Source organism: Piliocolobus tephrosceles, chromosome 2 (assembly GCF_002776525.5).
Source record: "Piliocolobus tephrosceles isolate RC106 chromosome 2, ASM277652v3, whole genome shotgun sequence".
NCBI classification, from domain to species: domain Eukaryota; kingdom Metazoa; phylum Chordata; class Mammalia; order Primates; family Cercopithecidae; genus Piliocolobus; species Piliocolobus tephrosceles.
The window spans coordinates 93,609,625-93,627,112 of record NC_045435.1 but is presented as its reverse complement, the minus strand read 5'-3'; the positions used below and the strand labels follow the sequence as shown (position 1 = coordinate 93,627,112).

The window sequence follows — 17,488 nt, the reverse complement described above, 5'->3', positions numbered from 1 at the left end:
TCTGACCTTCCCAAAGCCTCACCAAATTCTTCAACAGCCAGCCAGCCAGTATGGGAGCAGCCTGCCACCCTCCTTGGAGAGAGGTTTTGGGGTATGGGAAGGGGAGTTGGCTCTCCTCCTGCCTCCAACTATGCTGCAACTCTCTGACCCCCAGGCAGTGAGCCTGCCTAGCCAGCAGCCACCCTTTCCACCATGAAGGTCCCAGGCCTGTGACTGCTCCCAGTTTGGGAAAGCATCTCTGCACTGGAGGCATGGGACAGCAGGGACAGCAGATGGCTCTTCGGGACTGTACCAGACCCAGATCAGGCACTGCTTGAGGAACCTGAGTCTTGGCCCCAGAGCCTTCACTCTGTAACTTCCCACCCCCACAGCTGGACCTGGTATCCCTCCTTGGCAGACTGCAGTACCTTGTCCCATCCAGATGTCCTGTTTGGGAGGTCACAGAGACAATGACCCTACTATATCCTTCATGTTGGCAGCCAGTCATGCACTTCGATTTGTTCTTGCATCCAAAAACCTCAACTAAGTCTCTGGTTATGACAAACATGTTCTGGGGGCTGGATCACATTACTCAGCATCTGTGACTCATTATTCAGCCTCATCTTTGAAATGGGAACAATAACAGTATCTATCTCTTGGCGGCTAGCAGGGGTCAAATGACTTGTGATAGGTAAAGCACTAAGGATAATTCCTGGCACAGAGTAAGGGCATTACAATGGCTTAACTAAAATTAAACAAAAACTTCTGTCCACACGATTATGTAACACTGCCAGAAAACCCAAACTCTAAAGGTTTATCATTTTTTCTTGGTATCTCTTCATTTTTTCAAAAAGGGGAAAAAATCAAATCTTGAAGGAATATGGGAATGAAAGTCAAGTTTGGTCTTGTTTGGCTGCTAGTCTTCTACTGTTTAAACCTAATTTCTCTTCTGTAGAAAAAACCAACCAGACAGCACTGCAGAATAATCAAACTGGCAAGTGTGCCAGCCAAGCCCTCATGGTGAAACATTCAAATGGGTATAGATTCTGGGAAGCCAGCACTGCACGCATCATATGGGCCAGTATTTCTTGTAGCTTCCTCTGGAAATAAATGCTGCTGCAAGTTTAAATCTGCATAGAATGTCCTTGAGACGGGAGCAGGGAGGGTTTGGTGGGAGCAAGGTGGTTTGGCTGGCCACGCAGCTGGTGTGAAGCAAAATTCAGAGCAGTTATTGCACTTCAGGCTTGCTAGAGCTGTCCTGACATTTGCTCTCCTGGCCCAAGGTAATTCAGCTGGTGGATTTCTGTCTCACAGATATGTCCATGCTCCAAACACTAGACTTGTGCATGGAAGAGATACTAGACCGTCATAACTTCCTTTATGTCTATAACCTGAGAACTCTGGTTCTCAGGCCTGTAGTGCTGGGTGAGTGGGGGGTGAGGCCAATGCTTTTTAGGAGAGAACCACTGACCTGTCCCCTCCAGGGCCAGAGACTTCTGGGAACTCTCCATAACATCTGCCTCCTGCATTACATCCTGTGTGATCCTCAACACGGCCCCATGGGAGTATCACCTCCCTATTTTGTTGATGAAAAAACTGAGGCACGGCAAGATGAGTAATTTCCTGAATTCACACAGCCAGGACATAGTGGAGGCAATATTCATCCCCAAATTCATCTGAACTTCAAACTGGAGGTCACAAACTAAACCATGGCCCACAATGCCACCAGATTTACTCCTCACCTGTTTGTAGAATGGTTTAGAATGATTTTAGCACTTTTAAGTGGTTAAAAAAATTGAAAGAATAATATTGTGGGACATCTAAATTTATATGAAATTCAATTTCAGTGCACATAAGGTTTTACCTGTGTTCCAATATGTTGGTAGAAGAGCTGAGGCAGGACTGGCTTGTCTGTCATAATATAAAAAGAGTCTTGGAAGATGTCCGGGGTCCAGGGTCTAAAACCCCTCGTGGCCTTTGGAACACCAAGCTCTGTACCAAAGGGTGGAAGGGGAAGGGGTGATCACACCCAACACGAGGCCATGGGGGCTACAGAGTCTGGCGGAGTCAAAGGAATGAGAAAAGACAAGTTAAGAAGGCGTAAGGTGGGTCCAGGGGGCCAACACTGGTATGGAGGCTGCGAAGGCCCTGAGCTCTGGGAGCCCACTATTTGTTGGTGATCAAACAAAGAAGCAGGTGGTGAAGACATTGAGGATGTGGGGGTAAACAGGTGAGGGCGTGAGGATGTGGGGGTAGAAATGTAGTGGTGCATCAAGAGTAGCTGTGATGGTTTAGCATTTTCTTTGACACATATAGAATATACTGTGCTGCTTGAGATAATGGAGAGCATGTTTACGAGCCTGGGAGAGCAACTAACAAGTCTGTGCATACTGCAGAGGCTACGAGGAGTTTTATGCCCTGAACCCTGGATTCCATCCAAGTCATGAGGGGTTTTATGCCCTGGGCTTAGGTTTGTGGTGTGGCAGGGTAGCCTTCCACCCTTTGGCAGAGAGCTTGGTGTTCCAAAGGCCATAAGGGGTTTTAGACCCTGGACCCTGGACATCTTCCAAGACTCTTTCATATTATGTCAGACAAGCCAGTCCTGCCTCAGCTCTTCTACCAACATATTGGAATATAGCCATGCCTATTTGTTTATGTATTATCTGTAATATATAAGATATGCACTACAGTGGCAGACTTAAGTAGTTATGACAGAGACTGTATGGCTTCCAATGCCTAAAATATTTACTCTCTGGTCCTTTATAGAGAAGTTTTCTGATCTCTGCAGTAAACCACTGTGTTGGTAGCCTCTGGTGACTCTTGCAAAGGATGGGGTGCATATGAAAGCATGGAGTAGGCTCATATATGGGTGGTGATGTGGTTTGACTCTGTCCCTACCCAAAATCTCATCTTGGATTGTAATCCCCATAATCCCCACATGTCCAGGAAGAGACCAGGTGGAGGTAACTGAATCATGGCGGTGGTTTCCTCAATGCTGTTCTTGTGATAGTGAGTTCTCAGGAGATCTGATGGTTTTATAAGTGCCTGGTAGTTCCTCCTGCGTTCATTCTCCTTCCTGCCACCTTGTGAAGAAGGTTTCTTGCTTTCCCTTCACCTTCTGCCATAATTGTAAATTTCCTGAGGCCTCCTCAGACATGCAGACCAGTGAGTTAATTAAATCTCTTTCCTTTATAAATTACTCAGTCTTGGGCAGTTGTTTATAGCAGTATGAAAATGGACTAATACAGTAAATTGGTACCACAAAGAGTGAGGTGCTGCTATAAAGGTGCCTAAAAATGTGGAAGTGACTTTGGAACTGGGAAACAGACAGAAGTTAGAACAGTTTGGAGGGCTCAGAAGAAGACAGGGAGATGTGGGAAAGTTTGGAACTTCCTAGAAACTTGTTTAATGACTTTGAACAAAATGCTGATAGTGATGTGGACAATGAAGTCCAGGCTGAAGTGGACTCAGATGGAGATGAGAACTTGCTGGGAACTGGAATAAAGGTGATTCTTGTTATGCTTTAGCAAAGAAACTGGCGGCATTTTGCCCCTGCCCTGGAGATGTGTGGAACTTTGAACTTGAGAGAGATGATTTAAGGTATCTGGCAGAAGAACTTTCTAAGCAGCAAAGCATTCAAGATGTGACCTGGATACTCTTAGAAGCATTCAGTTTTTTGCATTCACAGAGATGGTTTGGAATTGGAACTTATGATTGAGATGGAATCAGAGCATAAAAGTTTGGAAAGTTTGCAGCCTGATGATGTGGTAGAAATGAAAAACTCATTTTCTGGGGAGAAATTCAGGCTGGCTGCAGAAATTTGCATAAGTAACGAGGAGCCAAATGTCAATGCCAAGATAATGGAGAAAATGTTTCCAAGGCATGTCAGAGGTCTTCACAGCAGCCCTCCCATCACAGGTCCAAAGGCCTGGGAGGAGGAAATGGTTGTGTGGGCCGGGTCCAGTGCCTTGCTGCTTTGTGTAGTCTTAGGACTTGGTGCCCTCCATCCCAGCTGCACCAAAAGGGGCCAAAGTACAGCTCAGGCCGTTGTTTCAGAGGGTACAAGCCCCAAGCCTTATTGGCTTCCACATGGTGTTGTGCCTGTGGCTACACAGAAGACAAGACTTGAGCTTTGGGAACCTTCACCTGTATTTCAGAGGATGTATGGAAACACCTAGATGTCCAGGCAGAAGTCTGCTGAAGGGGTGGAACCCTCATGGAGAACCTCTGCTAGAGCAGTGTGGAAGGGAAATGTGGAGTCAGAGTCCCCACATGGAGTCCCCAGGGGGGCACTGCCTCATGGAGCTGTGAGAAGAGGGCCACCGTCCTCCAGATCCCAGAATGGTAGATACACTGACAGCTTGCACTGTTGCACTTGGAAAAGCTGCAGACACTCAATGCCAGCCAGTGAAAGCAGTCGGGAGGGGTCTCTACCCTACAGGGCCAGAGCTGCCCAAGACTGGGAGACCATCTCTTGCATCAGCATGAGAACAGACTAATACAGGTGGTATGATACTAGCTTTAGTGACTTAAAATGAACGGGAAGGCTGTGAGGTCTCTGGTGGTATGCTGCAGGGCTCTCTAACCCTGTCCTAGCCAACATTTTTATTAGTAACCTGAATGAGGACATCTGGGCTGTAGGGGACCCAACCAGTCTCTTGTAGTCCTTCCTCACAGAGCCCTGATTTGATTCACCTTCCACCTATTCCTAGATTCAGGGGCAATGGGTTCAAGGATCAGTGCATTAACATCTTCCACTGAGTGCTATTGGTCCAAGAATGTGTGCCTCTTAATTTGGCTGAAGGGAAGGCCTTCTATTCCATGGTTGTTGAGGGGAGAGATTCCTCCTCTCTCTCCCCTTCTCTCATACTCTTTTTCTTTCTCTCCTGTTGGACAGGAACAAGGAAACATATTCCCACAGCAACTACCTGGCAGGCATCCTAAGACAACACTGGGATGCTGTTAACATTGTGGGTGGTATGTGGAGGGCAGAAAGTAACCCAAGTCCTTATCATGACAATATAGAGCTGCTAAATCCACCCAGCCTGCCTTTCCTCAAGACTTCCTTCTGTAAATAATCTCAATCTTCCTTATGGTTTAAGCCATTTTGAGTCAGGTTTTCTGTTACTTGTGGCTGAAAACACTCCCATTGGTATAGTAGCTTACTGGTCTGACTGGCACATAACCTAAAATTGGCAGGGAAATTGGCAGGGGAAGGAAAAGCAAATGAATGTGACAACAAAACCATCCAAAAAATATTCAATGGGTTGCAATGAAAGATTAAAGGAGGAAATAGAATAGTGTTAAATGCAAAGTCTTCTACTGAGGGCCTGTGAGTCAGTGGTATAAATGCAGGTTAATGAAGCCCTGGCTGAATGGACTTATATGAGACAGAGACTTGCTAATTTTGGACATGCAAAATAGGTGTCAACAATATGATGAGATTGGCAAAGATGCGAATCTAGTCTTAGCATCTGGAATCAGGGAGGCAATGTTTCTGTGCTACTCTATAACTTGATTCTCAGCTGTTGTGTCCAGTGCTAGGTACTAAAGTATGACAAGAATATTGACCAACAAGAGCTTGGACATGTAACAGCAATAGAGACTGTGACAGGTTTCTATCTAGGTTTGAGTTCCCCAAAAAGAGACTCTGACTTGAATTTGAATAGAGCAACTTATTTGGGAGGTGGTCCTAGGAAACCTGGTGAGCAAATGGGGAAGTGAAACAGGGAAGGAAGAAAAGCTAATGAAGGCTACAGTAAAGAGCAGGCTGCCACCATGAGCAAGTGAGGCTGAACCCAGATGAGGGCCCTTGACAGACTTTGTAGAACACTGCTGTCGGGTATCATTCCCCTGGGAGATGAGGGGCTATGATATTTGTACACTAACTGCCATAAGTCATTGGTTGAAGCTTGCTCCTGGGAGCATTGATTTTCCAGCACTTTCAGCCTGCTGTGTGGGTGGGTTAAGCCTGTTATGGGCAAGAATACCTCTACATATGGGCACTGTATGGTTGGGACCTTCTGTAGGTGAGCCCTAGGCTGATGGGTGGGGGCCATCTTTTGATCTACCATAGTTTGATAGAAATATCTACCATAGTTTCAGAACCCAAGTATATTTTAACGTGGAAGAAGGAAAATTCAGGGGGTGCATCACTTGAAGGGAGTTCGATTCCAAGCAACAGAGACTAACTCTGGTTAACATAAGCAAGGAAAGAATCTGTATTTGGTAAGATATTAAGGGCTTCAAGGAATGGAAGAAAAAGGCCTGGGAAGCCTGAAGAGTCAGGGGAAGGATGGAGGGTATATGGTTAGAGGAGCTTGGACCCCATCTTCACTTCATGGCTGGATGTGCAGGGTATTTGGATTGATGATGCCACCAGACTGTATCTAGCAGGGAAGATTGGTTCTCTTATAGAAAAACCAGGAACTCTAATGAGCGGTGTGCATGCCAACATATTTAGAGGGAAATTTCTAATGTCTGCAACTTACTTTGAAATGCATAAAAAATAAGAAATAAGATGATTTAATGGATGGATATAGAGATGTATCGATGGTTAGATATGTCATAAAATAAGTAAAATATTCATGGTAGAATTTTGGTGATGGGTATGTGAGTATTCACCATAAAATTATTTCAAATTTGCTGTATGTTTGAAATTTTTCATAATAGGGTATTAGAGGAAAGAAGGAAAATTGGGTATTGGTTACCCAAAGTTCAGGAGGCCAAAGCAGTAAAGAGGGTCCTCCTCAGGAAGTCTTGCTAATTGGCTCACTGCATAGACAGGGCTGTGGTTCTTTGCCAAGTTGGACCAATCTTCTGGGCTTTGTGCATTGGCCTCCGTGCATAAACTTGCTTTTTTACTAGAATCAGTGGATATATTTAATCCATTTGGTCTACTGCTACTAATGTGGCCTCACAGAAATGCGCTCAGCCTGTCTAGACCTGAGGTGTGATTTCTCCGTTTTCAACTGTATAAAACAGAGAAAATAATGTTTGGGGACAGTACTTGGGACTATTGAATGCTGTCTCATTTCTCAACATCTGGTTTTGTGAGATTGGTTGGTGACTAGGACTATAGTTATATTCTTGTTGGTTGCACTGGGATTACCATTAACATCTTGATTTATAACAATCTAGGTCAGATTACCAGCAATTTCATAATGTAAAAAGACTTTCTATCTATATAAATCTGTTCCCCTCCCACTTTTATGCTATTCTTGTCACAAATTACATCTTTATACATTTTCTGCCCATCAGCATAGATTATAATTATTGCTTTAAGCAGTTGTTTTTTAAAATCAGAGAGGAAAAAAGAAGTCCAGACCAAAAAAAAAAAAAAATACATTTATACTGTCTTTTATGTTTATCTATATAGTTATCTTGAACAGAGCTTTTTAGTTCTTGATATTAATTCAAGTTACTACTTAGTATCCTTTCATTCATCCTGAAGGCCCCCTTTTAGTATTTCTTGTAGAACAAGCCTGCTGACAGTAAATTCTGTTTTTGTTGTTCTGTTAATGTCTTCATTTATCCTTAATTTTTGAAGGATAGTTTTGCTGTATATAAAATTCTTGGTTGACTGACTCTCTTTTTGTAATTTAATTTCAACACTTTGAATATTACTCCTCTGCCTTTTGGCCTCCATGGTTTTTGATAAATCTGATACCAAACCACTCTTTGAAATAATCCTTTTTATGTGATGAGTGACTTCTCTCTTGCTGCTTTTAGGATTCTCTCTCTGTCTTTGGCTTTTGACAGTTTTATTCTAGGTATAGGTCTCTTTCAGTTTATATTAATGATGGAGTTCACTGGACCTCTTGGATGTGTAGATCAATGTTTTTCACCAAATTTGGGGAGGTTTTGGACATTAATTCTAATATTATTTTCACATCCTCCTCCCTTCCTTTTAAAACTCCTCTTATATACATGTTGGTACACTTGATGGTGTTACATGGGTCTCTGAGGCACTGTTTATTTTTCTTCATTTTTTTCTTCTTATTCCTTATACTTGATAATCTTAGTTGACCTATCTTCAAGTTTTCTGATTTATTCTTCTGCCTGCTCATAACTGCTGTTTGATCCTCTCAGTGAATTTTTAAAAGCCATAGTACTTTTCAACTCCATAATTTATATTTGGTTTCTCTTTATAATTTCTATCTCATTATTCATGTAGTCTTTATGGTGAGGTATCATTCTCATACTTTACTTCTCTAGGCCTGATTTCCTTTAGTTCTTTGAACATATGTAAAATAGCTAATTTAAATTTTTTCTCCAACATCTGGGCTTCCTCAGGAACAATTTTGATTGATTGTCTTTTTTCATGCATATTGGCCATACTTTGTTTCTTTGACTGTCTCATATTTTTTGTTGAAAAATGAGTATTTAAATAATATAAGGTGGCCACTCTGAAAATCAGATTCTTCTTTTCCCCAGGATTTTTGTTGTTGCTATTTGTTGTAGTTTTTTTCATTTGTAGTTATTTTCTTTGTTATTTGCTTATTTTATTTTTATGAACAAATTCTATATTCATCTGTATTCTTTATTGTATATGGCCACTGAAATTTCTGCTCAGTTAGTTCAGTGATCAACTGATGATCGAGCAGATTTTCATGAATTTCTGGAGCCAGTAAGTCTCCTAGTGTTTGCCAAAGGGTCTGTGTGTGTGTGTGTTGAGGCATCTCCAACACGTATGTATGCAGTTGATAAATCTGCTTTTGCCTTCACTCATGCTTGTACAGTCTCAAGGTCAACCAGAGGTGAGAGCTTAGGGTCTTTTCAGTTTTTTTCCTGAACATGTGCACAGTCCTACACATGTGCATGTGGCCTTCCAGATTTCCAGGAACATATTGGAGCTTTTCACAGCCCCTTGGACATTTCATTTCTTATCTCTTCCTTTTTAAACTTTTTGGTTAATCTATTGTTTGTCCCAACTGTTATCCATTGTCTCAGACAGCCATGCTGTTGAAACATTTGCCAGTAAATGTTTTCAACACATGTCCTCTACCCGTCCAGGAGAAGGCTTTTCGTACTGGGCAACCAAAAAAAACCATGCCTTTTAGTGGAGTTTACCAGGGAATCACCAGACAGTTCAGATAATGACAATTTTCTTGAAATGAGGTCTGCTCTGCTCCCTTCATACTGAGTTTCCAGGTTCCCAGGCTGATGTCTTCCTCTCCAGTGGTGGTCCTAGGCTTTCTAATTCACACTAGCCATTCTGCAAAGATGGGATCAGAGTGTCCAATCTAGGTCTTCCCCACAGCAGGCTCTTTCAGGAACTTAGTACATTTTGCAGCCTGAGAGTTAGTTACCTATGTGATTCATTGTCCTGATTGGTAGATCCCAGAGGTCCTCAAGGCCTCCCCACTGACTTTCACCACCACCTGAGAGATTTAAGAAAACAACTAAAACCCCTGGTCCCATAACCTGTGGGGTTTGGAGCCCTTCCTAGGATTTGGATGTAGTGGATGGACTCCTTCTGTCTGATGTGCCATGAGCACTACCTTGACTTGCCCTGCACCAAACCTGAACTCAAAGCTCAGCATCCACCAAACATTTCACAATGGCGGCAGCTTCACTGCAGGATGGAGAACTTACGGGAGGGTACATCTCACAGCCCCAGCCTTCTGCTGCTCCCTGCTTCCCTTCACCTTCTCTATTCCTCTGTCCTCCCCCTTCCACAGCAAGAAACTAACTTTTCTTCTTGTCCCATACAAAGCAAGTCCTCCCACACCCAGACCTCCTGTAATTTCACCTTCCACCCTAAGCACTCATCAAGGTATTGCATCAAACCAAGTTTCCTTTGTAAAAGGAAAATAGAATGAGTTTTCCCAGGCTTGCACATCCTGTGTGTGATGGTGATTCCCTGCTGCTCAGCCGCCCTCACTTCATCTTTCATCCACTCCCTAGCATCTCCCAAGCCTTCTCCAGACCAACTCCTCACTTCAACTATTCTCCCTTTCCTGTCTTTCTCCCCACAGCAAGCCCTCCCCTAACCATCCTCAGAGGACTCTACCACTTCTGCTTGTATGCCCCTCCATCCTCAATCTCTTTGTCCTAGATACTTACAGCAGATACTATCCTCATGTAGGTCAGAGCTGGGGCAGACCACGATTCTTCCTACTGCCGACTTTGCAGGCTGTGACTTTCCTTCTGAAGAAAGCATCCTGGAAGCAAGTGAGTGGGAAGCGTGATTCTAGGAATCCTCTGATCCACTCTAAATGCTGTGGGTGTCATCTGTATGTATCTATTCAGGGGAAGGGTGGCAAAGCTCCTCAGAACTGACCGCACACCACATTGAGGATGCCCTCCTCTTTCCCCAGCTTGATTCAGGCCTGCTGCAGGGTGAAAGAGCTGTCCAGTTGGAGCTGTTGAGATGATCATTAAAGGACTTGCACCTCTAAAGAAAGGAGGAATCCTTGATGTAGCATTTGCTGCTTAAAGAAAAAATAGAGTGATGTGGAATCTCCCTGGGTAGACAGGCAGACGGTCAGCATTTGGAGCCCCAGTGGTTCCAGGCTAGAGCTCAAGAGCAACAGTGTAGGTCAAGCTGTGGGCACTGGGTGAAAATCCACAGTGGCCTGAGGCATGAGCAAACAGCTCCTGCTGTGCAGAGTGAGCTGACCAGAGGAGGAAAGCGGAAGCCCCATTTAGTAATGACCAGCACAGAGAACCACTGAGGGTCACCCCTGCTGTGGCCCCAGCATCATGTAGGAAACAGTAGGTCAGGTGGCCTCCGTGCTGTGCCTGGTGGAGGCAGGCCCCTGCCCTGCCTCACCCTACCAAAGGCTGGGTGTCTCCACAGGTCCACGACCGCTTGGATCGCTACTGTTGTGGCTTCGAGCCTGAGCCCTCAGACCCCTGTGTAGAAGAGAGGCTCCGAGAGAAATGTCGGAACCCGGCCGAGCTGCGGCTGGTCCACATCCTGGTACGTCTCCACACCATCCCCTTGTTACCCCAGAACCAGGTCTTCCTGTGTCCTTCAGAAGATGCTAACAAGTTTCAAAGATCATTTGATTCGGGGGTTTCCCAGTCTTGTTCTTTTCAGCAAAACCAGTTGTTTGGATATTTCCAGGAGTCTGCAATATATAAACTGACAAAATGGAGCTTTAAGAATGTGCCTGAGGAGGAGTGTGGCGTGAGGGCTGGAGCTCCGTTTTCACTGTCTCCACTGCCCCTAAGAGACTCCAGAGAACAACTAGGGCTCCTGGAAGTAGAGTTTGAGAATGGTGTGTCTAGTCAACATCCTCATTGTGCCAGTAAATGAGGAATTGCAGTCTGGAGGGAAAGGAATCTCCAAGGCCATATGGTAGCAGCATTAGGGCATGAACCCAAGACCCCCGTGGCTCACAGGCTGCTGCTGCTCCTGTCAAAACTAGAGTCCAGGGTGGGAAGCAATGTGCTGTGGCCATCGGAGAGGGCAGAATAACCACTTCTGCATAAGAAGCAAGATGCTTCCCCTAGGGAAGGCTTCTCTATCTTCTCCTGCAGTGAGGCATAGTGTCCCCACAGCCTCCCTTTCCTCTTGGAGGGTAGCTGTCAGCATGGTGTCCAGGGATGGGCTTCAGGGAGGCCACATCACCTGGAGGCCAGGATTGCTTAGTGGGGGTGCTGGCAATTCTCCTCCTCTACCCCCAGAGCCATCTCTCCTTTTCTCTTGTCAAAGGTAAATATCCACGGGAGAGACAAAGCTTTAATAGCCATTGTTTACCCCTGGTGAGCAGGCATTTCACAGATCTTTTAAGACAGCAGTTTCTAGAGGGAAGAGCCACCCAGCTTTGAGCAAAAAGTGATCCTGACATGTGGAGTGGGGTGAGAAAGGAGAAGAGGCAGAGAGAAGGGAAGCTGGGATCCTGGAAACAGAAGTTCATAGCTTAAGCCTAGGCCACTGGAGAGGATTGTGGGAAATGCCCATGGGCTTTTGGAGTCTATGTGGGAAAGGAGTGCGTGCATGGGAGTGGGGACCAGAAGAGATGGTCTCCCATTCACAACCACACCGTATTCTTTAAGGTGCTAAAGAATTATCTGGTGCTGATTTTGGTTTTCAAAATGTTTAGGAGCTGCTAAACTCTTCTGTAGAAACAGAGTGTGATCACTGCTTTTTGAGGATAAAGGACATCTCTGTGTGCTCTCAGTGATGCTAAGGGGGATGCCCAGGTGCATAGGCACAGGTGGTACAAAGGGGTGACTGAGTGTGTACACAAGTGAGCAGCACATGTGTGATGCCTCTCACAGTGCTGGCCCTGAGGAGCAGGCTACCTCGGCACCTGCCGATTCCCACCTGTGCTCCTCACCCCTTCAGCCACCAAAACAGGATCAGTCCTTTGGCCTTGCAATTTAGCAGATGGTGCTCTGCCTTAGCCCTATGGGTCCAGGTTTGAAACAGCCCAGCTACTTACTGTGATTCTGTGCAAATTGCTTAACTTAAGGTGCCACCATTTCTGTAAAATAGGGCTAACACTAGTGCCCACTTCCTAAGGTTACTGGGAGAATTAACTGACAGGATGCCTGGAAGCACTTAGCACAGTGCCCAGCATAGAGTAAGTGCTCAGCTGTGAGGACTGTTTGTTAGCATGGACTGTGGGACTGACAGCTCAGGGCTCTCAGCCCCTTAATCTTGACCAAGTCCATAGGTGTCAGCCGTAGTTGCACCCTTACCCACCTCTGTCTCTGTCCACCCTCTTCCCTGAGGTCCGGAGCAGCAATCCATCTCACCTGGTCTACATCGATAACGCTGGCAACCTTCAGCACCCTGAGGACAAGCTGAACTTTCGGCTGCTGGAGGGCATAGATGGGTGAGGGTCAAAAGGGTTGGGTGGAAGTTCATGGGACTGAGACCTGATGGCCTTGCTGCAAACCTTGGGACCTTGAACTGTGGCCCTGAGAAGCCCACGGTCTATCAGACAAGCTGTTGGATCAGAACTTTAGGTGGTGGTGGGGAGCCCTGGGAAAGCTGAGAGGGGACACAGTTGGCAGGGCCTACCCCAATATCCAGGGGGCCTCCTGTGCCTGCAGAATACTAGCTGCATTGCTGGGGTGTGGAGAGGCTAGTCCTTCCCTTGTTCTGGGTGGGAGCGCTAGGCTGAAGAGTCTACCCCTCCCTGCTCACTCTTGGCAGGCAGCTCTGCCTTCCCAGGATTCTTTCTGGCCCTGCATTTGCCAAATGGAGCCTGGGATAGCAGAATTTGTTCACCTGGCTTCTCTGTAGGATGGGACCCATCTGAAAGGTCTATCCCCTGTCTTCACAGCAGAGCTAGGCAAAGGGTCCTCTGCTAATGAGATAGCAGGTGCAGGCCTGGGGAGTTTGCAGGGTGACTTTGCCAGACTTCCTCAACTATGCAAGCTCTGGCCATTTGACTTCACCTGTTATTGAAATTCTCTGAGATCACTGTTGCTTTTTCTTTCTGTTATGGGGTTCTGGGGCCTTCGCTCCAGGTTTCCTGAGTCTGCCGTGAAGGTTCTCGCATCAGGGTGTCTACAGAATATGCTCCTTAAGTCGCTGCAGATGGACCCCGTGTTCTGGGAAAGCCAAGGCGGGGCCCAGGGGCTGAAGCAGGTCCTCCAGACCCTGGAGCGGCGAGGACAGGTGCTGCTGGGACACATCCGAAAGCACAACCTCACACTCTTCAGGGACGAGGACCCGTGAGCCTCACACCAGCCCTGAGTCAATGAGCATCCATCCTGATGGCCACATTTTCTTGGGCTCACTCATCTTGAGGACAAATGGGAAAAGCCAGAAGCCAGAGGGGCACAAGGATGTCATGGGATATTTCACCTGCCCGGGATGGTGGAGGTAGCATGGGGTTTTCAATCTCAATGCATCCCTTTCTGCTTTCTCGGCTCTGGCTATTTATTCCCTTGCACCAATAAATACATTAAAAAATGTTCTGGAGCTGCTCAAGATACTGTAAAAATGTGTGATGCATGTGCATATGAAGAGCTGGAGAACTTTGTGTGTGTGTAGAGGTGTGTAGGTGTGGGTGGCACGTGTGCATGCCTGCATGCAATACATGAGACAAACCCAATAAAGGTAAAATCTTCATAGAACTGCACTTGCAGTCCAGAGTTGCTCTGGCTGAAAGTAGACTCAGGTCTAATAAATGACACATAATGTGTTTGTCTTTATAGACTTCAACTTTTCAATTATTACTCAGTTATGTTTTTTGGTTTAAAAAATTATAAAAGTCTAAAAGTAATACATGCTCAGTAAAAACAAGTTCATAAATAATAGAAGCATATGACAAAAAGCATAAGTTCCACAAACTCTCTAGCAGTGTGTATGTGTGTGTGTGTTATTTATGGTCACACTACTTGCAAATTAAAAAATAAAAGTGTGGTCATGCTTTGTTTGTCAACTCACTGTATTTTTACTTCATTAACTATATTCTGTATCAGCCATCTGATTTGACCCAATCTTTATTGGTGACTGCATGAAATTCCAAGGCAGGGATGTGTCATATTTTCTTTAGCTGGTCCCATAATCATGAACATTTAAGTAGCTCCAATTTTTCATCAATTACAGACATTGCTGCCGTGAACATGACTGCGTGGCGTGCAAGTATTTCTGCGAGCCAGATTTCCCTAAGGGATTTCTGGGGCAAAGGGTATGGGCATTCAGTATTCTGAAAGAAACTGCCAAATTGCTGTCCGAAATGGTGGGGTCAATTTACATTTCTCCCAAGAGGGTAGGAGACTGATTATTTTTCTACACCCTCACCAACACTTGACATTCTCAGACTTTTGGTTTTTAGGAGGAAAACCTGTTTAAAAACTGTATTTCCTTAATCATGAATGAAATCATCTTTCCACTTATTTGCCAGACATTTGTATTTTCTTTTCTGCATTGTCCTTTTCTTTTAAGATGCTTGTCCTTTGCTTGTTAATTTGTTGGAAATCTTTGACTCTAATGAGTGTAATCAATCTTTTCTCTGTTGACTTGGTGTAAATGTTTTCTTCCAGCCTGTCATTTGTCTCTTAACTTTGTTTATAGTCTTTTGCCAAGTGTAAAATGTTAATTTCCACGTAGTCAAATTTGTTTATCTTTCCCTTTAAGTCTTTTGAGTTTCATGCCTTCTTAGAAAGGTTGTCACCACTTCAAGATTATTGAAATAATCTCCTGTGTTTTATTCTAGTATTATATAATATTTCTTATATAGTATTTACTATATATTTTCATATACTTCTTATATATTCCCTGTAAATTCATATATAAAACCTATATTTTATGTGGATTTAAGCAGAGAATGGTGTGAGTTAGGGATCTAACAAGTTTCATTTCCCTTCAAATGGATATTTAGTTGCTATAACATTATTTCATAGTCTATTCTTTCTCTACTGCTGTGAAAGTATACTGTTATCAGATACTAGGTTCCCACATGCACGGAGGTCCATTTGTGAACTCTGTTCTGATATGATTTTTCAGTTCCTGCATTCGTATGACAGTGTTTTAATTAAAGTTACTTTATTCTTTTCTGTTTTGCTGTCTGGTAGACTGAGTTCCCATATTTTTCTTCTACTTTAGTTTTTTTCCTTTGCTATTTTTGTGCATTTGTCTTTCATGTGATAATGTCAATCTATGAAGCATGCCACCCCTCTCCTATTATCCTCAAAATCCCTTTGGTGTTTTGGTTGTGATTATATTGAATTTATAATTAGTGGGAATCTGACTTATTTGAATATTGAGTGCTCTCATTCAGGTTTATCAATCCACGTATTCTTGGTTTATCAATCCACCTATTCCTTGATAATCTCTAGCAATATTTTTTTGTTTATTGAGACAGGGTCTCACTCTGTCACCCAGGCTGGAGTGCAGTGACAAGATCTCAGCTCACTGCAGCCTCAGCCTCCTGGGCTCGGGTGATCCTGTCACCTCAGTCTTCTGAGTAGCTGGGATGGCAAGTGCACACCACCACGACCAGCTAATTTTAGTATTGTTTTGTAGAGATGGGATTTTGCCATATTGCCCAGGCTGGTCTTGAACTCTTGAGCTCAAAGCACCCGCCCATCCCAGCCTCCAAAGTGCTGGGATTACAGGCATGAGCCACTGAACCCGGCCTCTAGTAACATTTTAAAGTTTTCTTCGACAAATAAGCTCATTTTAAAGTTAGCTTGTAATTTTTATTCCTGTTGAGAATGAGTTCTTTTTCTTGATTAGATTTTTCTAGATAGACTTTTACGTGCATATCTTATAGTTTTTAAGTAGAAAATAATACTTTCAAATAATGATAATTTTACATTTATATTTCACAAGTGTGTTTGTGTACTCCTCTCATTTATTTATATTGTCTTATTACTTAGGTTGGGAACTTTCTGGAGAGCAACAATAGTAGGCATCCACATCTTATTCCAGACTTTAATGGGAACACCTCTGTGGTTTCTATTAAGTTTTGTCAGGTTTAATGAAATCATTCTGATAAATATCTTTCATCAAGTTAAGGAAGTTTCTTTTTATTCTTAGTTTACTAAAATACTTTTTAAAAATCAAGAATGGGGATTGAATTTTATTAAATGTCTTTTCAATATCTATTGGGCATTTAGTTTTTCTCCTTTATTTTCTAATGCTGAATAATCTTTACATTCTCAGAATAAACCTATTTGGCTGAGGTATGTTAGTATTTTGGAAACTGCAGAATTTAACTTGCAAATATTTTATTTAGAATCTTTGCATATACATTCATAAGGTTTTCTTTTTTGGGCACTCCATGGCTGTCTTACTATTAAATTTAAACATACCTCATAAAATAAATTCAGAATTATATTATCTTTTTAATGCTTTGTAACAGTTTAAATAAGAACCATTTATTCCTCAAAAGTTTTACAGCACTCTCCCATAAAACCATCTGGGCCCTGTGCCTTTTGCTAGGTCTTTTACAACCTACTGTAGGAGATAGGTAGCAGGGGCCTGCAATAAACCAACATGCCTGGCATATTCAGTGGGTGTGGAAATGTAGAAGTGTCCTGGGCAAGACTCAGGCCCTTGGAAAAGGGAGTTTGGATTTAGAGAGTTCAGACATTTCTCTTAAGGTCACCAATGTTTATTTGACTTTGATTTTTTTGTCTTTTCTCCTCTCTTCTTCCTGTGTTCTCACTTCTTTCCAATGATACCCTTATCAAGTGATGCTGCTCCTCCAGGCCTCAACCAGTTTCTGTTTAACAGTCTCTGCTTTGCCTTCTGCCTGGTAGACCTACACTCAGCCAGAGGTGGGAGTGAGACACTTGTCATCCTAGAAAATGTCAAGGAGAAAGAAATACAAAGAAACATTTCATTGCAAAGCAGAGTTGGAGCTCTCACATCAGGATGAGGCTCATTCTACTTTGTGACTTAAACAGCCCCTTTGAAATAAAACAGATCTAATCCTGTCTCACCACCGAGAGACTGAACATGCAAGTTGACAATGACTAAACTACATATAATAATAAAACTCTACCCACCACCTCTGTAGCAGCTCAGAGAACCAACCACAATGTCTGTAGCATCTGCCCAGTAGGGTGAGGACCTAGTCAGTGACTG

The 17,488-nt window shown here is 43.8% G+C and overlaps 1 protein-coding gene across 1 annotated transcript in view; it reads left to right on the top strand.

Annotated features, from left to right (window-relative positions):
* GASK1A (golgi associated kinase 1A) overlaps positions 1-14,913 on the top strand; it is a 79,852-nt gene extending 64,939 nt beyond the window's left edge. Inside the window, exons 3-5 of the mRNA XM_023231689.2 lie at positions 10,784-10,906; positions 12,670-12,773; positions 13,414-14,913. Of these exons, the coding sequence (XP_023087457.1) occupies positions 10,784-10,906; positions 12,670-12,773; positions 13,414-13,624 (438 nt within the window). The 3' untranslated portion in view covers positions 13,625-14,913. The remainder of the gene's footprint in view (positions 1-10,783; positions 10,907-12,669; positions 12,774-13,413) is intronic.
* The last annotated feature ends 2,575 nt before the right edge of the window (positions 14,914-17,488 follow it).